The following is a 23915-nucleotide window of genomic DNA, read 5'->3' as shown; positions in this document are numbered from 1 at the left end:
CTTGAGCAAATTCTTTATAATCGCTAATCTCTTTGACATGCCACGTTCTATTGTTGGATTTTCCTCCTCCAACAGCGAATTAAAGGAGATAATGACTACAGAGGAAAAGAACAGAAAAGTAAACGCAGATTGTAGAATGGAGATGATTAGCATCATTAGCAGAAACTAGTAATTGACAAGGATGAAGAAAAGGTGTAATGGTTGTCCACGATTTACCGGCCCGTCCATCCTTCTTTTTTAGCTAGATCTATGCACACCTGTAATTTTTTCCCTCTCTTTCTTCATAAAAGTCTCTCTGCCTACTATACAAACCTGCCAATCTGTATTCTTTTTTGCCCTTGTCTGAACATTAAGTGGTTCACTCTAAAACTAGGGAATTGTCAGTTAACTATGGACTAAGTGATCGTGTAAAATTGGAATGAATTATGGGTCTATTTGAAGACTATTTCGCCGTCTTGGCAGTCCTTCACTCTTGTGCAGATTGAGTCCTCGATCATATTTGAAGGACAATGAGTAATGGACATGTCCTTGAGATAAATAGTGCTTTTGAAATGATTTTTGATTTTTTCTAATGCTGTACTTGGACCAGTCCCTAGCAGGTAAAAGCAGCTGGGAGCTGGCCAGTTTGGACATGACGGTAAACTCTCCCAGGTTCCCAGTGTTTGACCTGGTCAAGGGCAAGCAGTACTGCTTCAGAGTGCGCTCCATCAACAAGTACGGTGTCAGTGACCCCTCCGAGCCGAGCGAGCCCATCTCCTTGGGAAAGCCACAAGGTGAGAAAATGTGCTGCACTGCAGTGCACCCATTTATTACTCTGCCTGTTATAAAGGCTAATTAGATTTTGCTGTGCTGTACCTGCTGTTGTTGGTCACATAGTTTTGTAATGTGAAGGATGACCAACAGGTTATTTTCACCATGATTTTCTGGGGATTTGTTTATAGTGTGTGTCATCCTCTATCGTATTGCTGCACACTATGCTAGGATGACAATTTGTTCTAACTTAATTTTAAAAGAGACAGTTTTACCTAAAATCAAAAATACTGTAGACATTTTTCTCCTTATCTGTAGTGGTATCTATCCAGATGGTTTTGGTGTGAGTTGCGTTAAGTTTTGGAGACATCAGCTGTTGAGATGTTTTCCTTCTCTTGAATATGATGGAACTAGATACGAAACAGGAACATTTGAATTCAACATCAGTGTCTCTCTCCAGAAATCATAACCAGGTTGCTCAATATAACTCACCGACCTTGTTGTGAGTAGTTTTAATGTAGTAACTAATTTATCACCACTGAGCTAGCTCACGTTACAGCTCAGGCAAACAGATCAGCATTATTGGTTACAGTTTTTGGTCTGAAATAACTTGTTTTCTAAAGATCAATGCGAATTTCCCCAAATTAAAGGAGAAGCTGATCGAATTGTACCTCTAGAGACCTGCTCTACCTCCTAAACGAGAGCCCACCAGTTAATTTCCGTTTGCAGGTGGGCTCTCGTTTAGGAGGTAGAGCAGGTTTCAATCCCCGGCTTTTCCAGTCTGCATTTCGAAGTGCAAGACACTGAATTGCAGTTCTCTCCTCATTGCTGTGACATTGCTGTTTGGAGATATGGTGATCCATTTACCATTTGATGGTTGAAGCTTAAGTTCTGCCGGATGGCTTTTTTTTTTTTTTTTTTTTTTTTTTTATCTGATTCTCATCAGCTGTGCCAGCTCCACCTCACTCCGTCATGGCCATCATAGACACAGACACCTCGGCGCTGCTACAATGGCAGGAGCCCAAAGACAAAGATAACATCCTGGGCTACTACCTGTACTACAGTGAGGCAGGAAAACAAAACTGGAAAACTGTCAACAACAAGCCTATTGCCAACAACAGGTAATGTGGACATACATTAAAACACGCTGAAGTCAATTGCTACACCTAAAAAAAAAATAACCCTGAACTTTATCTCTCCTCCTCAGATTCACAGTCCATGGCCTCAAGACCCGAGAGGAGTATGTGTTCAGGGTGAAATCAGTGAGCAGTGCAGGAAACAGCAACTATTCAAATGAGACCAAGCCCATCCTCGTCAAATCAGCCATTCGTAAGTCCCAAAACACTGAACAAAAAATATTGTTTAAGGACACAACTGAGGTATGCAAAGCTTTTACTTGCTGAGAAACTCATGATTCTTCCTACAGAGCTTTATGCATTCGCCTGCATTCAGCAAAATGATGACTCACTTTGCATGCCACTCACTGCCGGAATATTCTCACATCTACGCTGCCACTCAGCCATTACCTGAGGATAAATAGCTCAAGTCCAATTCTTTTGTGAGCAATACATTTTTATAAAAAAAGATTGAGTTGAATATTTTCTTTCAGTCTCATTTATGAATGCTTAATATAAGCCCAGAGTTATGAATTTTCAACTGTAGGCAGGAGCTTCAGTCAGCCAGGGAGTTATTGTCAGTTCTCGGTCTATTTAGCAAGAATGGGTGCCTGCTGAGATTCTCTCCTCCATCACCTCTACTCTGTCATTACTTCTGCTTGTTCCAGACGTTCCTTCTGCTCCCTCCGCCATCGCCTTGCTGCTGTGCACTGGATCGGAGATGGTGTTGGGCTGGAGGGCCCCCGCCCGTAATGGGGGAGACCCTGTGCGTGGCTACTACCTGGACCGGAGGGAAAAGGGCATGGAAACATGGAGAGAGGTCAACATCAAGCCTGCCAAAGACCGGCAGTCTAAGGTCAGCTCCAGTATGGTGCATTTATGAAGTAGTTCACTAGCGGCATGGCTGTAAGGATAGAAATGTCATTCAGTCAGTGATTCAACAATTGTCGAATTCTAGCCATTACAGTTTCTACTAACGTTCATGGTGCCTGAAGGATGATTCATAATGAATTTGGTCATCTGCTGACTTTCCTCAAAGTTTAATATTTTGCAGATTCCTGTGCCCCTTACGGACAAAAGCAGAATGAGCACCACTGTCATAAAGACTTGTATGACAGAAGATGATATTTCTTTTCTTTTCTTCTTTCTGAGATTGTTGAAGTTCTCTTTTCAAACACATCATTAACATTGTAAATTTTAACTCAAACAATTTTTTTCCTAAACATAACCAGGTATTTTTGTTGCCTTAACTTGGGTGTTGTAGTTCCCTAAACCTAACCAAACAACGAAACCAACGAATAGAAACAGAAAATAATAAGGGAAATTGAGCAGTTTGCAATCCGTGGCCTCGTGAGTAAGTGTCTTATACTTACTTACTACTTATACTAGACCCAGTCAGCCACAACAGCTTACTCCGCATGTGGTTTTTGTTGTCATTCATAAGTTGAAATGATCTTTCAGGAGCAACATCAACCGTGATGTAGCAACATGAGTTGCAAAGCAACTGCATGATTGGTTGCAATAATGGCCCTGGAAGAACATAAATTATGATGTACTTGGAGCAACTCCCACTCAGCTATATCAGATACACCGCCAAAGTTCAGCCACTTTTCCACTTTAACAAAGTCCAGAAAGTTTTTTTTTTAACATAATGCAGACATTAACCTGCAGTATCCATAATGAACAACAGTGTCTTTCATGTTCACTGACTCAGTATAAGAAACAAAGAAGTTATTTTTTAGCTTGGAATGACAGCAATGAGAGAAGGACTCAATAAAAAATTCCCACAGCAAAAAAACAACAAAGTTGTAGGTAGTCAGTATCACCACAACGGGCTTACTTTTTAATATAATTAAACAAACATAAATGAGCTCTCTATTTAGCGGTAGCCTCAAAATAATGGCAATATTGGCTAAAGCTCCCTCATTCATATTGGCTGTGTCACTAGGCAACAAGCAGTGTCCATGGAGACCTCGAGGAAAGTTCAATCTTAAACCTGTCTCAGTGAGATTACAGGTGCTGTGTAATTAGACATTGTGCAAATGTGTTACGTATGAATGGTTGTTTTTAGCTCCCGGAAAAAAAACCAAAGACAAAGCTAATTAGGAGAGAAATGACTGTGCCACTATATCAAGATTAGCCCTACATGTTGTGAAGTGCAGAGTCTGGAGGACTGGAGACCTCTTCCCCAGAAGGAACACTCTGATGAGAACATGCAGCTCCCCCTTTAGGGGTAAATGAGCAATTTCAGCAGCCCCATATCCTGAAAACATGTAGTCTTCACTTTCCATATGAGCTGTTTATGCTGTTAAATGCTGTTATTTTAATCAGATTCTGGCTTCCTGGATGCAATTAGTGTAATTAGAATATTGATTGTACTGAGGTTTTGTGCTCGGGGCCCCTTTTTGTGTTCCATAGTGGAGCTATGCAGAAAATATGAATGACTTCACCATGAAAGCTTCCAGAACTTCACTTGTTTGGAGCACACATCACTGCAACACACATCACACACAGAAAAAGATGTGAACCTGTTTATTTCTCCCCTTGGATTGGAATTCCTCCATAAATTGTAATTTCAGAAATAATTTACTGAAGTAGGCGTACCAAGAGAAGTCTCTCATTTAAAATTCACTCAAATATTCCTTTGCAGAAAAAATGAATACTTCTTTTGGAGTGATGTATTATTATATAAAAAGATAGTAACTAATAGAAACTGATTTGTTGGTGTAGATGCCAACAAGTCTGAGAGATCTGAGACATGACAACAGGCCCCAACTACATGCTGATTATTTTCATAGGTTGCACAAACAAGTGTTGGAAACCACTGTCTCAATCTTGATCTTGACAGCATGTTTTTTTCTCAGAATATTTTCCCTGAGCTTGACACAATGAAAATCATAAGGCCTCAATTGTCAGAAACCATATCCAGGTGTTTATACAGGGCTGAAAAACGATAATTTAATTATTTATTCCTGTACTTGTGTGCAGGTTTTGTCAAAGATTGATCGAAAAGATCTCTAAAATGTAAGTACAGCATTTGAGTACTTAGTTTACCTTTCATCACTGTTAGAAGTTAATATAAAATGGGCTACTGGGATTACTTCATGATGAGCCTTCTTGTCATGATGAAGCACAGCTCATAATTTCAGTCTCCAAAAAGCCACACCTGGAGAAGAAAACACACACACACTCAGAACAGAGTTTGGCTGCTCACTGGAGAATGGACATGAGTCAGATCAATCAAATGCAGCCTGTTCGCCATCTAGTGGATGAAAGCTGTAATTTCTTTCACTTATTTTGCCAGGCAACCTTTGCATTTCTCGGGCTAGACTGTATATCGATCTGATAAGAAGGTTGTCGTTCTCCCTAAATGTGGTTAGAGAGGGATCTATAGATAATGAAGGAGGTGGTAGGTAGTGGGAAATTGGTTTTTAGATGGCAATTGTTATTACTGTGAAATGAGTTCCCTCTGGTTGTGTCAATTAGTTGCCGGGAGGGAGCTCAGTGCAGCAGCAGAAGTTCACAACTGTTCACGGCGGCGATAAGGGCCTTAAAGTCTAAGTGGCTGCGAACGGGAAGATCAATGCACTAGATCGATAAGGCCGAATCCCCTCTCATCCCAAAGCCAAAGCGTCTCGGCGGATCAGCAAAAAATGCTGTGGCTGCTGCAGCAGCGGAGCGAATACCTTGTTAAATGCCTGCTTTAGTCTGGAGGAGTGAGCAACCAAGGACCTTTAGCTCCTGTATGATGTGCCAACTGAGCTGTGTTTTTCTTAAAAACAGCCCGAATGCCAGTGTGCAGGAGTGAAGTTTATATGACATCAAACAATGCCCCAAAAAGCCCCAAAAATACAGAGTAGAGTAGTAGTAGTAGTCAGACCTTTAACACAAATCATAAACAAATGCTGTATTACACTGAAGAACTTTACATTTAAATCTGAATTAAGAAACTTCAACACTTTAGCCTGACTGGTGGATTCTTCCATAATTTGATTTAAGTCACTCATCTTTTTTATGTCTGGTGTATTTCCATAGGTTTGCAACCTAACCGCTGGACATTTCTACCAATTCCGTGTGTTTGCTGCCAATCTTGCGGGCGTCGGGAAGCCATCTGAGGCCAGTGATGCTTTCCTGTGTGAGAAGTGGACGATGCCCGAGCCAGGTAAAGAGAGGATGTCACTTTCAGATCATTTCATTCAGAAAGTGTATCTTGTTTGCCTGACACTGTTTCAGAAACTACTGAGCATTGCAGAGCAGCACAACTCTCTGGTATGATTAGTTAAATCTCCCCTCCAGACATGTTCTTAGAAGCACAAACTGAATAATACCCAAAAAATGCTTAATTTCCTGGTTACAAAGTGACCAGTACTCCTCCTGCCTCATTAGAACATCCATAGACTATGAATATGCAGATATCTTTCATTTAAAAAGTTTAACTCTTCGACACAATGTTTTCTAATACAGTGAAAATTCAATTTTCAGTCTTTGTGCACTGAATTTTTTAGATTTCCACATCGCATCACACTGCTCGTTCATACAAGTGTTAAACTTAAGGTGAAGATAACACAGAGGAGCAGGTGAATGTGAAAACAGTCTTTTAGTGTCACACTCCCTAAGAAAAACGTATTTTTCAGTTGAAGGGAATGTATTTTCCTATAATTTCCAAATTATCCAATAATTTCAGTTTTTTTATAATTTAAATTCAAGCCTCCACCATTACCAATCTGACCCTGATTTGAAATGGAAGGAACACCAACCCACACTAGCACTACAAATAAATCTTTACTTTTATTAAAAATGACACCTTTAGAAGTAAATACGTTCATCTAACAGCAAATTAGATCAGGTCAAAATGGAGCACCAGAATGAAAACAGGTTATCGCCAAATACCGACATTTTGTGATGGTGTCCAATCACTGCAACACATTGAGAGGTTAGACAATCCAGGCAGAGGAAGAAGCTAACAGACCTTTTATTCCGAGTCTCCCTCTCTGTCGGTTTCCATCTTGTTACGTCTTTTTTGTTGTATCATCTTTTTGTTGTTTCAGATTGGTCTTGTGACGTGGGGAAGGCGATGTGCAATGACGCAAAATAAAAATAATCAATACTTCTCCTCATGCATTAAACTGAAAACAACGAGCCTGTTTTGAAAATCTAAGTAGTAGAAAATACAGATATTTGCATTAAATTTGTAGGGAGTAAAAGTGACAAAAGTTGTCAGAAATATAAATAAGCGAAGAAGTACAAATACCTGAAAATAGTACTTGCCTGCTCTCCTGTATGTAGCCCAAGAGGCAAAACTGAGGGCAAAAAAAGTCTGCAAAGCAGTTTGCCAACCTCTCACTAGTGCTCGTTTAGCTAGTTTCTTTGGGTGCATATTAATAACTAAAAGAAATAAACATTTTTATCAACTCCTCACTCATTCGGTCCAGACAGTATGATAATGTTTAGAGAGATGTTAGTAAGAACATTAACCTGAAATAACAATGAGGAGGCGTTTATAGGTTTGGAAGATTGAGACTCCCTGTGGAAAATATGCCCTTGCAGTATTATTACAAAACACACACAGTGTTTACAAGCACGCAGACACACACAGACTCACCCACAAAGTCATTCCAGTGTGCGGTGGCTCAGTCAACAGCCCGGCAGTTCTGGCAGCGCTCATATCAGCTCCTTGTGACATTAATATTGAGAATGGAGCGAGGCTTTCTCACAAATGCCACTTTTAAAGCTCAGCTCATTTATCATCGCAAATGGGCTTTCCTCTGTGCTGTTAATAATTTAAAAGTGACCGAAAATCATTAAGCAAATGAACTTCTACGTGCCGCCATGAAGTCAGTCGGGGTGGACTCAAGAAAGTAATTTCAACTTAACTCCTGTTTCTCACTTGTTTTTGTTATGACATTTTGTCGCAAAGAACTCCTGTCGGCTTGTTTTTTATATGATCACTGAGGGAATACATCCAGAGCTGTATGTTTTCATTGTTTTTTTTATCTTTCTTACAGGTCATTTAACAGTTTATAGAAAATGTCATTACAGTGGATTTTTGTTCCTCTGCACCTATAGCACCTCTGCACAACAACGCTGACCCTGACGTCCCTATAGCTTGTTTCTCTGACCTTTGCTCCTCCCTCTCAGGTTGTCCATTTGACCTGGAGCTCCGGGAGGTGAGAAACAACTCTCTGGTGCTGCTGTGGGCGGCTCCGTTGTACGAAGGAAGGAGCCCCGTCACTGGCTATTTGCTGGAAATTAGCCAGGGTGACGAATCAGACAGCTGGACTGCTTTGAATGAAAAGCCAATCAATGACACACATTACAAGGTGAGCGAAGCTGTAAAAATGTTTACAAGCTTCGGTTCGAGATAACAGAAAGATAAAGGCATAAAGTACACTCGTTTATCACATTTTTCTCATGATTTATTATTAGAATTTTTCCATTACCCAATTTTACAGGGCAAACAATTCCTGTTGTATAAAGTATGAGTGCATTTAATAGCTCCAAGTGCCTGTAAATCATTATTCCAGCAGAAACTTGAAGTGCTCCAGTATTTCATGCCTGTGTTGCTTTGGTTCCAAATGTTTAAATAATCACTCTAAATTATGACAGTAATCCGTAAATATTTGATGTGTTTTTTTTATGACATCCAGGTGTCAGGTCTCCAGGCAGGTCAGACTTACCGTCTCCGTGTGTCGGCTGTCAATGAGGCCGGAGTGGGATGTGCTTCCCTGCCCACCGAGCCAGTCACTGCTCAGACCCTACCAGGTCAGCCGTCATGTCTCCAGAGATACGAATACTGTAATAAAAAAATCACCTCCGAGGCTTGTTGGAGGTGCTGGAGAGGTCCTATAGCTAAGATACAATATATAATGACAGGAAATAATTCACACACTGCAGCCTGTGAAATGGTTATTTAATGATATATATTTTCATCTGACACCTTCTTTAGTCAGCTTATACATACAAATATAACATGACAAGCCTCTAAAGGAATAGTTTTGAGAGATGACCTGGAAATGTAGGATGTTTTTGGCTTTTGGTAAATGTAATAACAAATAGTTAATATATGGTGACTGTTGTCGATCGCATCTATGAATATATGTGTGTGAGACATACATGGATATAAAGAATTTATATGTAGTTTTCATGTTCTCCTATATCAGATTTGTGTACAGTTTGCTGGGCCACTTGGAGGATGGGCTGCCTAGTTAACAGACGTGACATAGTGATTGGCGAGAATTTAACATATGAAATACATTCAAAGTAATGTAAAAGTTTAAACTCTCGAGATGCATCAATAAACCAATCTGAATCAGACAGTTTTCAGCATAAATGACTATGACTAGGGATCAGTGTCAGATTCATGTCTGATTCTGTGCCAAAGAAAGAATTTTCCCCTTTTACAATAAGAGTTCTGGAGAAACAGGCATGCATCACATTTACATTACATACGTGAATATAGAGGAAGCCAAATGTCACTCAAACATTTCAATACCAGGTCATTCAAACAGCTTGCAACATTTTATTTTTCAATTATTTATTAGTTGGAAGTTGGAGTCTGGCCAAGAAAAGTTGCAATCGGTGCATCTCTTTTAAAGATTGCATTAATAAATGAGAAAATACATGAATATATACAGTGTATGCACAATGTGTAGGGGCTAAATATAATTAGCAGCAGCACTAACACTGTAGGGTTTCCTCCCACAATCTCAGGAATTAGCTGATGGTGTCACAGCACAGTGCAGGCTATTCTGAAAATACGAGTTGTGACGTCTGACTCTTTCATCCCCAGGCACTAAAAACATTGAGATTGGAGTGGACGATGACGGTTTCATATTTCTGGGTTACGAGGCTGCTGAGATAAATGACGAGAGCAAGTTCCTCTGGAGCAAAAACTACTCGGAGCCAATCGACAGTGGCAGAGCTCAGGCAGAAACTAAGACGAATCGGTGCGGATGATCACTTGCAAAATGGACTGTATGTCTTTACTTGTTTGAACTGCAGGAAATATGTGGCGGTCTGCATGAAAATGTGAGAAAATTGCATCTCAGTCAGGGTCTCTGTGCTTGTCACACTTCAAGTGCCATCTCTTGTTGGTTCAGCAGTGACCCAAAGAAATGCTGTTTACCCTGCAACATTATAGTAATATGATGTAAACACAGAGATTACATTAACATTAGATGTGGTCTGGGTTTTTTGAATTTGCTTTGTAATGCAACATCTATTGAGTATTTCTCCGGCCTCTTTGAATTATTCCTCCTCATAGCTTGAGGCAGGATATGCACAGTTCCACTCAGTGACAGCATGTAAGAAAAGGATTTATTTAAGTCCAGCTGGCTTAAAGGCATTGAGACAACCCTCTTGGGCCAGAAAACAGGGTGAAGTCTGATGGCTGAGAGCACAAAACAGCACCTACCCTGTGCTGCAAGGTAGACTGATAAACAGGAGGCTGAAGATGCTATCTCGGTACATCTGTCTGTTTTTCAATTTGTCCAACAGGTCGCTCCTCACCTTCACAGACCCCTCTGAGGAGGATCTGGGTCTCTACACGGTGGAGATGAGCGACAACCCAAACCTGTCGTCCAGCTACGACTTCACTGCTGAAGGTAAAGTGAAACAGAGCAGAAGGTCAGGAAACTGTCTTGTGTCTGAGAGTCTGGTCAATGACAAGAGCACAGTTCAGCTCAGTTGCCTTTTGTTTTCTGAAAAAGCCAACGGCAGCAGGAACAGTAGGACTTTTTTTTTATTTTAAGGGTTATCAAGCTTTTCTCTCATGCAAATAATTACACCCCACACAGCCAATTCCACAAGGTCACAAGTCTAACAAGGCATATGTTCTCAATCAGCTCTCAGTTCTAAAAAAGAGCCAATGTTCTCTTTACTCGTACTTTAACGATATGTAGGTATTACAAAATGTGAGTCCTGATCAAACTTTAATTAACCTTCAGCTACTGTTTTACTTCTTTGCAGACCTTGAACGCCTCAAAGAGCTCAGCTGGCAAGTCAGAAATCCACGTACGTACCAAAGACATCGTAGTGTGTCATGGTGAAAAGTTCTCATCAGCTAGTATCAGAGTAATTCTGAAATATTTTTTTTTAGACATTAGAGCATGTAAACATTTTTTAGTAGACAAAATAGAAAAGTATGAATCTGAAAATGAGCATAATATGGGACCTTTAAGCATTCTGCATCGATTGAATGAATATTTGATCAAATTTAGCATATCCTGAACTGCTCTGCGTTGGTTTCTTGGCAGTGATAGCTCTGAAGACAGGCTGGCAGATTGAGGTTTCTGAGAAAGGTGATGTACGTCTCTGGCTTCAAACAGAGAGCCTGAGTAACAATGCTGAGCTCCGTCTGATCTTCAATGACCGAGAAATCTCCAGCACTCCGGTAAGAACTGCAGCTCAGGTTAGAGAATCTATTTCCCATTGTTGCTAAAAAAAAAAAAAAAAAAAATGCTGGAAGTTATTTTGGATGAAAGGATCCACCAAAAGGCATGTGGTACGTTCCTGAATTCTTGAAAAGCATTTCTGTTTTACAGAGGTTACTCGATGTTACTCGGATTCTATGAAGACCTGCCAAAGCCCCTTAACCTTTTCATCCTGCTGTTCCTTGAATTGCTGACTTCATGGCTACCAGATTTGTGTAGAACAGCGATGATAACATTCTGTAAAATACTTTAATCTATCCCTGTAATCATCTTTATTTATTTATCTTGGGACCCAACATCGGTAATTTTGCCAAGTTAGATTTAGATTTAGATTTTTTTGTATGGCCTCCGAGAAAAAAAGAATGATGTTCCCTTTTTGAAACATCAAAGAAATGCCTCTCCAGTTTTCTCTGGCTCAGTAAGTACTAAACTTACAGATGCCATGCAACTCAACAAGTCTCATATAACATTAGTGTGTGGCTGCATGCTTCTGTGTTTATGACAAGCCACTATGAATAAAAAACAGCTGTTAGTGTTTTAATAAACATCCTGGAAGACAGGAAATTGAGCCTGTCAGCGAAGATGAAGAGCAGGTGTGCAAGACAGCAGAGAGGTCTGTGAACTGAGCTCATTTCACAAAGTACGGGAGACAGGCGGATCAACTGAGCTGAAGGTGGAGAAGAAGCCCACATCTGGCCCATGTGTCAGATTTGGTTAGATCCCAAAGAAAGGCAAAGGTGGGATGAACAGACAATTTGGAAAAGCTTTCTTCAAGGAAACCTATTCAGGGTAGTGAAACAACACTTTGTCTTTACTGAATATTGAGCTTCTTGTACATGGCATGATATGTTCCACACGGGAACAAATAGAGACTTGGTTATAATAGATACAAGTAAATAAAACTGCAGATAAAACAAGTGAAACAAGTGTCTAGTGCACATTGAAATGTTACTTTCTAGGCAAGGCAAGTTTCTTCATATAGGTGGCCTTTTATATTTACATAACCTCCTACATAAACTCCCATGTTTCTACTGTAGCCCATAATGAACAACCCAAACACTGGCTCTAAAGAGAGCATTTTTGCATTTCCTCAAGTTTTAGCAGCCATCACATTCCCCTACACGCCTTGAAGGTTAGGCGAGTTGGTTGTTTCCACTACATCCTACACACTGGACTTTACTCATATTAAGGATAAATACCCTCTTAGTGTATTTCCTATGAGCCCTCATGCTGAAATTGCTTTGCATTCAATATGTGGATCACATATCTCTAAAATGACCTCCAGGTTCATTTACTGTCGTAATACTCAGCTCAGTGAAAGCCATAACTGTTTGCAACACAAACAAAAAGCAATTTCATAAACACTCTGACCGTGTTATTGACAATGTAATGTAATGCTACAACAAGAACAAACGTAGAACATAGCGACGCAGTGATTTCACCGCCTGAGTTAGACGTAAAATAAAGCAACAGTATTATCATCAAGGGACATAAAGTGAATGTGAGCAGTCCTCCTCAGTGCTGGTATATGTTATGACACCAGGCTAAAAATAATCAGCCCTGCCGTCAAGGTCGTTGAACCATGCACTGATGTGTCCACAGAAGGAAAAACAAACACAAGGCAGTATATTTATTGTGGTTTCACAACTCTGTCAGATGCGTTCAGCGGCCTCCATTCACAGCAGCTCGTATTTCATTTTCATTTATTCCATTATTTGCCAGTATCAGAGCTCCATCGGAACAGTACTGATTACCCGTTATTTCTAAATGATCACAGCTGAGCTTTGCGAATTCAAAAGCCATTTGGCTGATTAGGGCCCTTAGGCTTGCCATACATCACAAATCACATCCAGCACTGAGGCCGATCAACATGCAAGGCGTGCACTTATCTTGATGAACATAAAAGCCATGAAAATGAGCTGAAAAACCTCTTTCTGTGTGTCTCTGTTTGTGTTTGTATGCACACGTAGAAAACGGAGTATTTCATCTTCAGCATGTATTTGTCATTTCACACTGATTCGCACTATACTCTCTCTGTATGACTTACCATCTGTACAGAAGATTACAAATGGTATTTCTGTGTCTGCCCGCCATCTGGGATCGTCTGTCTGCATACGAGCTAATATGTACTGTATGTGTGGCAATGCTTGTTTGTTCTGCTGCAGCGCCGTAAGATCAACTTCGACAAGGCCAAAGGTCTGGTGGAGATACTGTTTGATCAGCTCTCGCGGGAGGACGAGGGCTCGTACACGGCTCAGCTGCGGGACGGCCGCGCCAAGAACCAGTTCACTTTGGTCTTTGTGGATCAAAGTAAGTCACACACTCACACGCCACTGTGGTGTCATGTTGTTTTTTGTCACAGAACATTATGAAAGACGAGCACAAAGGTAGAGGAACAACAGAACAGAACAGGTGTCATGACATCTCACTGGCTCAATTTACAGTAGTCACAGGGTCTATATGTTATCTTCTGTAATGTGACGCTGTTTCCTTTGAAACAAGATGTCTGGCTGAGGCTAAGATCTGTAAATACCATCAAAGACACTTAGATCATGTTCTCTATATTAAATTTATGGGAATTTTAGTAACTTTAGCAACCATCCTACAAACATGAACTAACTCCGTCATATTTAGAGTCAGTATATTTGAATAAATAAATAGTTCATCATTTCTCAAGCACATTTTCATTCCTTGCAGACTGGAGAAGCCTTTGAACACTTACGTATTCATGTCGGTAAATAAAGTTTGCTGAAAGAAGAAAAAAAAATCATTGAATGGCCCTCAGAGAGACACGTTTAAGGCTCATTGATTTTTTTTTTATTCAGGTAAATGTTATGAAGTCAGTGTTTAGCATTGCGTACTTTGAATATTAAATCAATTATTGGGAAAAAAAACAGTTTGTTGATGATCAAACAGCCTCTCAAACACAGTGTACAACCACTGGTTTTTAATGACCTTAGATGGAGCAACTTGTGCATTTTCACCCCTGGTTTTCAGTTCTGTTTTCATCATAAGGGGACCTTAAAGTTTAACCAATTTTACACATTAAAATGTGTATATGTGTGTGTAAAAAAAGCAGTATTAAGCCTTTTTCATATGATAAATTGCGTTTTGAAAAGACATAAGAATGGATGGAATAAAAATAAGTGACATCTGTGGTTGTGCTGTGTCAAATTCGACAGTTTATTCTAAACTGTCTGCAATAAGTTCAACAATGTTAGACCAGAGGACTGCTTTTCCAAACTTGGCACCTCTATTACCCACAATGCAACTTAGCCACTGAGTGACATCACTGGGGGCAGTTTATTAGATTACATGCAGCTTCCTCTGGAGCCAAGAAAGTTTTTTCACCTATGCAATGGTGCTCCTCAAGACCTGTGAACACTATTTAATGTGGTCGGTCTTTTTGTAAAGGGAGGAACATAAAATCCAGGTGACACTTGTTTTCTAAACTGATTTCCTCCTGCTCTCGTATTTCTGTGTATTTTTTGGGTGAAGCAGTAAAATGATTAGCCTGACTCAGCACGCCAGTGTTGGACAGAATCGAACCACGGCTGTTGCGATTTCATGGTGTGCATCTTAATCACTCAACACCCGACTCCTCCAAGGACAAGCTTCCTCTTCAATATAAATCGAAGGGGATATCAGTGATGGAGAAAAAGTTTTTTTTTGGCAAGAGGGATAGAGTTGCAAATGTTTAAACATGTGCTGCATGAGGTCACATTAAGGATGGTGTTTCTCTGTAAATAACAGTGTTTCATGGTGCAATTACTCCTGAATGGCAAATATCTTATCTGTTTAATTGCCTCATTCGTCCTCAACAATTAGAGGATAATTTGTACGACAGTGACTTCAGGAAAGAAAAGTTTTTTATATTTCATTGGCGATGACAAATGATCTGATACGTATCTGTTCTTATCTCGACTTGCTGTGTAAGACTTCTGTTGTTGCACAGCACATTAATAACCTGTGCTGTTAGGATCCTTTTTTGTTTGGTTTTACTGTCCACTTTTATGTGTGATTCTGCTGTCATATCGTTTGTGTCTCCGTCAGAGTTTCGTCAGACGCTCGCCCTGGCCGATGCCAAGCGACATGATCATAAGAGAAAGTCTGGTGAGAAGTCTTCAAACATCACTAGCACACTGCACCATAAACACAATGAGAGGCCTGATCCTGCTGGGCTCAAATCAAAGTCTCATCGTAGTTTATATTCCGTGAGTGTTTAACCAACAGCTGAATACCTGTGCTGTTTCAGCGTATTATAGAGTGAGCGAGTGATGCCGCATTGTTTAGAGAGATACAGACATGACTCGCTTTCATCTCATCTTCATCTTCCAAAGTCGAAGATTACATCCAATAGTTGCAAAAGCTTTTTGATGATTTTTGTGACACAGAAAGAACATGAAAGAAAGTGAAAAGAAAGAAAGAAAGAACAACAGAAAGAGAGAGAGAACTGCACCTGAACTCTACATTTTCATCACCTGAGCCCTCAGATGTGATAAGGAGAAGCTTTATTATGTGTAGAGGCCAGCGTCTCAGTGCCGCTTGTACAAACAGATTTTCTCGCACCATGTTCACTATTCGTCCATGTCCTAAGTCCATGTGAGACTCAAAGTCCACATTTTGTCTATTACCCTCAGAAATATGATTGAAACCAAAGTGGTAAACATGTTTACTTCTTGTGTGTTCTTCTGAGGCGTCTCCCTCGCTTATTTGAGCCAGCTGTCACTGTCACTGCTCTGGTTTGTCACACAGCTATAACTTGCTCTAATTGCAGTAAATTGACAAATTATGATGCATTAGCGTCTCATTGGTTGCTCTGAATGAGTTATTGCCTGATGGTCAGTGTTTCTCAGTACGGATGAATAATCATGTGTTCTGTTTTCCAAGGACCCTATTTCCAGGACTTCTTGTCATGGAGTGTAAACGAGGATTGTGAGCTGATTATTAAGTGCAAGGTATAATTTTACATTTCACAGAACACATGTGGCAATGGCAACAATAACAGAACATATCTGGCATCGTATTATGATGCCAGAAATGTTTAATCTTTCATAATTGTTCATTAAATTGCTTCTTTTATCAGTGTAACTGTGTTCAACGTGTTATTAAAGTCACAGATTATTTTCAGAGACAAGATGCTTTTCTATATTTATCAATACTTAGTAAAGACATTTTAGAATGCACCATAATGAAAAACATATGCTGATATTTTCCAGTTGATTGTGGCCAATTGCCTGCTCCTTTTGTGATTCCTTACTGGCAAATGTGAACTTACAAGCTCTTCCAAGTTTTAAAACTACGTAGTCAACGGCAGAAATGTTCATTTCAGGCTGATGCCGATAATTGATTTTCAAGCCTTTATCGCCTGACGAAGTGCCAGTATTATTGTGCGTCGCTGATAGAAATAGTCTGACGTTTTGGGGGAGTTTTTGCAGTTCTCCAGAATTTATATGAATTATAAACACAAGATGTAACTTGTTGATTGGTGAGCTCAAGAGGTGCTGGTAGGCAGATTTGGTTTATGTTGAAACAGAGCCAGGCTAGCTGTTTCAGCATGTTTCCAGTCTTTATGCTAAGCTTAAAGCTGGCTTTTGGCTCTCACTTTATATAGAGTGGACAAACGTGAGCATAGTTTCAATCATCTCATCTAATGCTGCATTCCAGACAACCAGGAACTCAAGTCAGGGCACATCCATCTACCCTGAACTTGAGGGAGCACTTATTGGGAAAGGGACTAGGAGGTATTTGTAGATTCTAGTACATGTATTAGGCTAGTGAATGGAATATTTAGATATGTATAATGGCTTCTGTTATTCTGTGAGTTGTGTACATGAGTTGTCATCCTTCTCTGCTTTGTTTTTACATTACATGCAAGAAGGCTGAACCTACTGAGGCTTCAACTGTGTGTCCACTTGCCAGAGAAACTTAATTTTGTGTACCATTGTGCACCTGGAACACTCAGAAGTCAGAGGTGACAAATTTCAATAAGGAAAAGTTTAGTGGAATGCAGCGTTAGTCTTGTCAGGAAAGCGAATAGAAACATTCCCCGAAATGTCCACAACAAAATAAATGTTAAAACACTGATTACAGCTAAACTGACTCTTTTAATGAGCACACTGTGTTGTGTTTATTACTGTAGATACATTTGACTAGTTCATACTGTAATTTTAGAGGATGGCCTTTACACTTTTGTTTCAGGTGTGGTATATCTCTCCACATGCAGGTGACAAATACAAGCAAGGACACGTCTCTCAAGTGGTTTAAAGAAGGCAGTGTGGTGACCCAAGCTGTGTACGACCAGTCTTCAGGTGTCAGCACACTCACCATCACACAGGTATCCACACCAGCTACCAGAGGAGGGGAGAGGGGGACTCAAGCAAATGTGAATCAGCATTTGACAGACAGTTGATGTTTGGATTTCTCAACAAGACTTTACAATGTATTATTTCGAGATAATCCCAGATTCACCTTGGAATGACTTTTAAGGTTAACCTGGAAGGGAAACTTGATTTAAAAGTATCTTCTCTGTAGTTATTAATATTTCATGTGAGAAGCTGTGAATGTGTTTAATTTTAATAAGGTGGATGTTTTTTTTTCCATCAGGTTACGAAGAAAGAGGCAGGTTCATACAGAGTGGTGGTGTCAGACAGGAGAGGAGAGGATTTCAGCACCTTACAGTTACTGGATGACGGTGAGACGTGACCTCATCACCTCATCACCTGTGAATTTTCCATCCATGATATAACGAGGCGTATTTTTCAGCTCTTATCTTGCTCTGCGTCCTCCACATTCAGCTCCCCACCTCTAATCTTGCATTCGGTATTTATTGAGTACCAAAAGCCATACAAATGTTGTTTAAAGCCTTAATTGTTTTTTTTTTTATTTGCAGAGTATGACAAGCTTCTCCAGCAGCTGAGTAAACAGTGTGGTGAGTTGTTCACAGTTGGAAGCTCTTCTTTACAGAACAACCTTTGTGAAATGTGTACAGCTGTGTCGTGTTGGAAATATGATAATACAACTGAAAGCCATGTTAATTAATTGCAGTGTGTCTTTCAGAATATTACTCTGTTGAGCTCCCCAGACGAGAAGCACTGTGTTTTAAACTGCCAAGGATGCTTAAATGTATGCAAATAATAATAAGCCTATCCTTCTCTCTCTGTGCATCTCTGCAGCACTGTCAGCCAGCCCGCTGAAGATTGAGAGCACTGCTGAAGGTTTCAAGCTCTACTGCTCACTCAAATACTATATAAGCTACATGAAGACCAGCTGGTACTTCAAGTGAGTTGGCATGCAGGGCACCACTCTGACCTGACAACCTATGTGCATATGCTGCCAATGAGGAAGTATTCCAGACTTAACTTATATTCTGCATGAGAATTCAAGTAGGTCATGAATTAAAAATGTTGAAAATCATGATGTGCAGGAGAACGTACGTGGAAACGCAAATGAAAAGTTGCTTAAAAAGGATGATGGCTTCAGAATCATGTAACAGTGTGGACACTTTTTTTGTTTACTGCAAGCCACAGAAACAGAAATACAGTTGCCAAAGTAAGGAAGAATCATACACCTCATTAAAGAAGCCAACACACTGGCCTGACATACAAAACTCAATGGTATTAAGAGGTGTATTAAATTACTGTGACATTTATCCTCATGGTGGCAAATTCTGGAGCATCTCTCACTAAAGGTCAGCCTCTAAAATGCTTAATAAAGTTCAGCTACTAACAACTTTAAAAGTCAGGCATCCAAGACTGGAGACTGGAGATGGATTTTGATCTCTGCATGCAAATGTTCTTATCTGGCAGCTGTTTAAAACTCTAGATGAGGCCTAAAGTTTTCAAAGATAGCTAATATATTGGACTAAATGGAACTAACATGGGAACTTGGGTATAAATCTTTCCTGTTTTAAAGCATAAATAAAGCGATTTACGATGGGAAATGTGAAAAAAAAAAAACATTGAATTAGAGTTGATTAATTTGCCATTATTCAAAAGAAGTGCAGTATGTGTAATGAAACATCATTATGAGATGGTTGAGGGTGGAACTGTTATTTTTAGCCAGGCTACTAGCACCACCTGCTGGGGGATTTAAGTATAGCCTTAAAACAAGCATTAACAAACAACTGAAGATGTGACCAGTGTGATGATGATAACATGATTCATGTAGCACTTTAAAAAAAAAGAGTTGACTCAGTGGCTTTATAGACAAAGCAAACGCTCAGGAAGACAATCAGACAAGAGACCAAACAGAAACAAGTCCAGACTGAAGAGTGTAGAAAGTAGAAGAAAATGCAGACTGTAACTGAACTTTTTGCCCAACTTTTTTACGAGCAACCTCACCTTCCACAAATCAGAAGGTCAGTGGTTTGTTCCCTGGATCCCTCAGCTGCATACTGATGCATTCTTGATGCTGAACGCCAAATTGATGTGGAAGGCTGTTCCTTGTTGGAGTGGTTGTGTGAATGTGTGAGCAGAGAAATATCGTGGGGTGGTCTGGACATCAAGCTACTGATGAGTGGGTTGCCATCAGTGTATGAATGTGACCAGTGTTGTAAGCACGTTAAGTAAACAGTGTTAGTATTTATTCTTTGCATTAAATTGACCCTAACCATTAGGAGCACTCGGCAAACTAAGGAGTAGGTCCATGACGTGCATGTTTTTTGTTTTTTGTTTTAGTCAGGAAGATCTAAAGCATGTGTAACAGTCTCAAAAGGTTCATCTATGCTCTTTTCCATGTAGAGAAAAGAGGATTGACCAGGAAGCTAGAACAAAGCCTGGCAGCAGCATGCAGAAAGTCTGGATTGAAATCTGTAACCCGACAGAGAACGATAAAGGCAAATACACTTTGGAGATGTTCGACGGCAAAGAGACACACAAACGGTATCTTGACCTGTCGGGACAAGGTGGGTAGAGATGAGAAGCGACAGGTTGATTTGAAGGATCTGTGGCTATATGGATATTTATGTCGGTCTCGATCATGATTGTCATCATTTTCAACAGTGTTTGCTGATGCCTTGCTGGAGTACCAGAGGTTGAAGTAAGTGCTGCGCTGCGTGTAATGGATGATGATGCGTGTAGCATGGCTTGCTGTGACACTAACAGCAAACAGAGCAGTCAGAGGTAACAGACTATTACTGAAAACTACTCAGAGAACATCTCGGCGAAGATTATTGCTACCTGACACTGAGCGATGTCGTATTGATTTGACCCTCTGTTTTCATCCCTCAGGCAAGCCGCCATTGCTGAGAAAAGTAAGTCACAGGTTATTGTATATTTCTGTACACAATAAATATTAAAAGATCCCACAGTGGATATCTGCAGGGAGTTATAACGATTTGGTTTTTTTTTTTCAGATCGTGCCAAAGTAACAAAGGGTCTTCCAGATGTTGTAGCCATCAGGGAGGGCAAGGTGCGACAACGACAGAAAAACATATTACTTAGAGACACAATCATACTACGTTGTGATATTACCGTCATCCTTCTGTTTGAAGGAGGTGTGCAAGAATCAGACGGTTGAATTTTTACAGATGTGATCCTTTCTACAACCCATCATTTTATGTTCTCTTGACTCATCCTCTCTTTAGTCTTTGTGCCTGACTTGCTTCATCGATGGTGATCCAGCCCCGGAGGTCTTCTGGCTGCGTAACGACAGAGAGATCGTTGACCAGAACCAGTTCACCATCACGAAGGAACCCAAGTGCAGCACCATCACCGTCCACAACGTCAGCATGGAGGATTCTGGAAAATACAGCATCTTTGTGCGCAACAAGTTTGGCTCTGAAACCGTTGATGTGACCATCAGCGTTTACAGGCACGGGGAGAAACCTCCACCAAACGCTGTGGAGATGAGTTAAAAAGCCTGTAATCTGAGGCAGACGTGAATTTTCTGAAGGGGTTGTAGGCGTGAGGTTTTTACCAAGAATAGATAGATAGTTGACATCCACTCTCTACCATTAAGTGAGGAGTGGAGGCGGATGGATCTATAGAGAGTGTGATGGAATGATGGTGGTTTATTTATGTATTAGGATACGTATTGAGCGTGATATTGAACTTTATTTAGCATTTGAAAACTGTCTTACTGCATATTCCTGTTTGTCAAACTCCTTTAGCTGACTTAATTTGTTTCTTCATTAAATGAAAACTTATGACAAAGACATAACACAAATTTTAACCAAATACATAAGCCATAAAACACACCAAAGCCTATTTCCATACACTCGAAGGATTTGCGGTACAGACTTGTTCAGGAGGTTATGCAGCTAACATTTAGGCGGAAGCAAATCAATTAGCAGGTTAGGATTTCGCTTTTTAACTGACATTACAGAGGAAATTTGCTGACTTTTAACTTCCTTTCTTTGACTCTCAAAATATAATGTCACAGCACAAGTAGGAGAGGGTCAAAGCCAGTAAACTGGCTCTGTAACATGAGTTATAAAACTGTATCGAAGCTTGCTATTTAATTCGTGTCCAGCTACTATTAGCTACCAGAAGTGAGGAGCTGCTTCTGATGGCTAAAGTTGGTGAACTCAAGCAGGGAGCAAAATCAATTAGCGAGCCTTAATATTGCTTTATAACTGACATTGCATAGGCAGGCTGCTGACTTTGACCCTCCCAAAATACAATGTTACAGTAACAGAAGTAGAGGAGAGTCAAAGGCAGAAAACTAGCCCTGTCGCTAATGTTAACTCCAGCTAACATTAGCAACCATAAGCAACTAGATGATAGCAGACATTAGCAGGAAGCAAATCAATAAGCAAGCACAGCTGTTGCTTTATAACAACATTACAGAGGTACACTGCTGAGGCTGATTCTCCTCTGCATGTAACACTGTAACGTTATAGTTATATGTTATATCACCTACCCATATTTGATATTTGTCACTCCAGTAAAGTTCACACTTTCTCCCTTTAAATGTTCACTTGGCACTGAGTCATAACAAAACTGCACAACCCTCAGATACTGGACTGTAGTGCTCCTGTTGAATTAGATGTATCATATATGTGTGCGTAGTAAATAAAGCAATTTAAACTGATTATCAGAGATGTATTTATTTATCGGCACTTACAATTATTACATTTCATCATAATATTCTGCTACTACTTAATGTGTTCCGATTAATATTCAACTGTTAAAGACAATGTTGACTGCTGCTTTCTTTGTGAATGATTTTGCAAGCAGGGATTTTGTCTTGCACTTAGAAAATCAAACAGTCCGTGGTGTCATTAACCTTAGCTACTACTGGGCCCCACTTGGTCAGGTAAACTCCATTTAGGAGGTTAAGTGTCATGCTGCAGGTTGCAGACGTGCATCAAGTTCATGTAGGATTAAATGTTCCAAGGAGTCCTGAAGTTAAACATGGCCAACAATCACTGTATGCATGTGTGTTAATTAAATCATTTTCTGATCTTGATTCTGAGGGTTTCCCTCCTCAAACACCCAAATGAACTAGTAGTAAACAGTAGTCATGATTTATTTGTGTTCCTGTGCTTTCTTTTTGTGAATGTAAATGAAAAAAATCGACATTTTTCTGAAGCTCCAGTGCACGAAGTGACCAAAAAATCATCTAAATGGACCTTTTTTTGGAAGCTGAGGTTAGGGCAAACAGGAGTAAGTGAACTTGAGGTTGTTCAAACAGCAGCGATTACCTCAGAGGGGTTTGTTACTCATTAGACACAGTGCTGGGACCCCCCCCCCACTTCTTACTTTCCTGTATAAGAAGGTGCACTACTACAGTCACATCCTCCACATTGTGTTGAGCTTCACACAGCTGTCACAGCCTCCAGCCCACCTTGGTAAAGGAGAATCCAGATATTCTAGAAAACATGGACTTCAACGGAACATGGCAGGTCTACGCCCAGGAGAATTACGAGGAGTTCCTCAGGGCCATGGGTAAGAAAAACAAATCAGAATGTAAAGAAATCTATTACCTTTTAAAACACAAACAGGAATTAACATGAACACATGTGATTTGCCTGGCAGATCTTCCCGCGGATGTGATCAAGATGGCCAAGGACATCAAGCCGATTACTGAGATCAAGCAGAGCGGAAACGACTTTGTCATCACCTCCAAGACCCCTGGAAAGACTGTGACCAACTCCTTTACCATCGGCAAGGAGGCTGAAATCACCACCATGGACGGCAAGAAGCTCAAGGTTTCATTTACCTCTCTTTCTGTTGCAAGCTTCAACATGTTTTTAATGTCATATCAGAGTTTAGTAAGCAGAATTCTATTATGTTTTACTCTGCTGGTGTCTGTAATGTATATTGTCTCCTTCTCTTGTTCCCAGTGCATCGTCAATATGGAGGGTGGCAAAATGGTCTGCAAGACCGGCAAGTTCTGCCACATCCAGGAGCTCAAGGGAGGAGAGATGATTGAGGTACGGTCAATATTACCAGAACTGACTGTTTTACCTCAATGTATCATGATCTTAGATATGGTCATTTACACTTCCTTGTCCCCTTTCAGACTTTGACCATGGGCTCAACAACTCTCGTCAGGAAGAGCAAGAAGATGTAACCTGGGCAGTGAAGAAAACCAATGTCTATTTAAATAAAAGTGATGCTTCATACAAGTGATTTGCTCTTTTCTTTATTGTGCACCGTGCATCGCTCTCTTT

The 23915-nt window shown here is 40.2% G+C and overlaps 2 protein-coding genes across 5 annotated transcripts in view; both read left to right on the top strand.

The window, feature by feature from the left end:
* myom3 (myomesin 3) overlaps nucleotides 1-22331 on the top strand; it is a 61205-nt gene extending 38874 nt beyond the window's left edge. For 2 of the 4 annotated variants that reach the window (XR_005070634.1, XR_005070635.1), the window contains 23 exons: nucleotides 590-773; nucleotides 1697-1871; nucleotides 1958-2079; nucleotides 2534-2721; nucleotides 5901-6027; nucleotides 8004-8185; nucleotides 8513-8627; nucleotides 9655-9811; nucleotides 10362-10468; nucleotides 10833-10877; nucleotides 11120-11256; nucleotides 13462-13606; nucleotides 15350-15409; nucleotides 16187-16254; nucleotides 17523-17633; nucleotides 17903-17990; nucleotides 18189-18227; nucleotides 18472-18577; nucleotides 20038-20201; nucleotides 20299-20418; nucleotides 20527-20549; nucleotides 20652-20707; nucleotides 20883-20946. Coding sequence is in view for 1 of the 4 variants with exons in the window: in XM_037074247.1 (XP_036930142.1) it covers nucleotides 590-773; nucleotides 1697-1871; nucleotides 1958-2079; nucleotides 2534-2721; nucleotides 5901-6027; nucleotides 8004-8185; nucleotides 8513-8627; nucleotides 9655-9811; nucleotides 10362-10468; nucleotides 10833-10877; nucleotides 11120-11256; nucleotides 13462-13606; nucleotides 15350-15409; nucleotides 16187-16254; nucleotides 17523-17633; nucleotides 17903-17990; nucleotides 18189-18227; nucleotides 18472-18577; nucleotides 20038-20201; nucleotides 20299-20335; nucleotides 20527-20549; nucleotides 20652-20707; nucleotides 20883-21152 (2706 nt within the window). In the remaining 3 variants the exon portion in view is untranslated. Of the gene's footprint in view, nucleotides 1-589; nucleotides 774-1696; nucleotides 1872-1957; nucleotides 2080-2533; nucleotides 2722-5900; nucleotides 6028-8003; nucleotides 8186-8512; nucleotides 8628-9654; nucleotides 9812-10361; nucleotides 10469-10832; nucleotides 10878-11119; nucleotides 11257-13461; nucleotides 13607-15349; nucleotides 15410-16186; nucleotides 16255-17497; nucleotides 17634-17902; nucleotides 17991-18188; nucleotides 18228-18471; nucleotides 18578-20037; nucleotides 20202-20298; nucleotides 20419-20526; nucleotides 20550-20651; nucleotides 20708-20882 lie in introns of those variants that run through there. The other 2 variants (XM_037074247.1, XR_005070636.1) reach the window with 2 other exon arrangements.
* Nucleotides 22332-23026: 695 nt separating this feature from the next.
* Nucleotides 23027-23874, top strand: fabp10a (fatty acid binding protein 10a, liver basic). The gene is made up of 4 exons (XM_037074263.1): nucleotides 23027-23187; nucleotides 23278-23450; nucleotides 23586-23675; nucleotides 23765-23874. The coding sequence occupies exons 1-4, from the start codon at nucleotides 23121-23123 to the stop codon at nucleotides 23813-23815; spliced, it is 381 nt and encodes a 126-aa protein (XP_036930158.1). The 5' UTR covers nucleotides 23027-23120; the 3' UTR covers nucleotides 23816-23874.
* The last annotated feature ends 41 nt before the right edge of the window (nucleotides 23875-23915 follow it).

The sequence above is a fragment of the Acanthopagrus latus genome, chromosome 17 (assembly GCF_904848185.1).
Source record: "Acanthopagrus latus isolate v.2019 chromosome 17, fAcaLat1.1, whole genome shotgun sequence".
Lineage (NCBI taxonomy): Eukaryota > Metazoa > Chordata > Actinopteri > Spariformes > Sparidae > Acanthopagrus > Acanthopagrus latus.
Note: the sequence above shows the minus strand (reverse complement) of the source record. Positions and strands in the feature narration are given on the sequence as shown.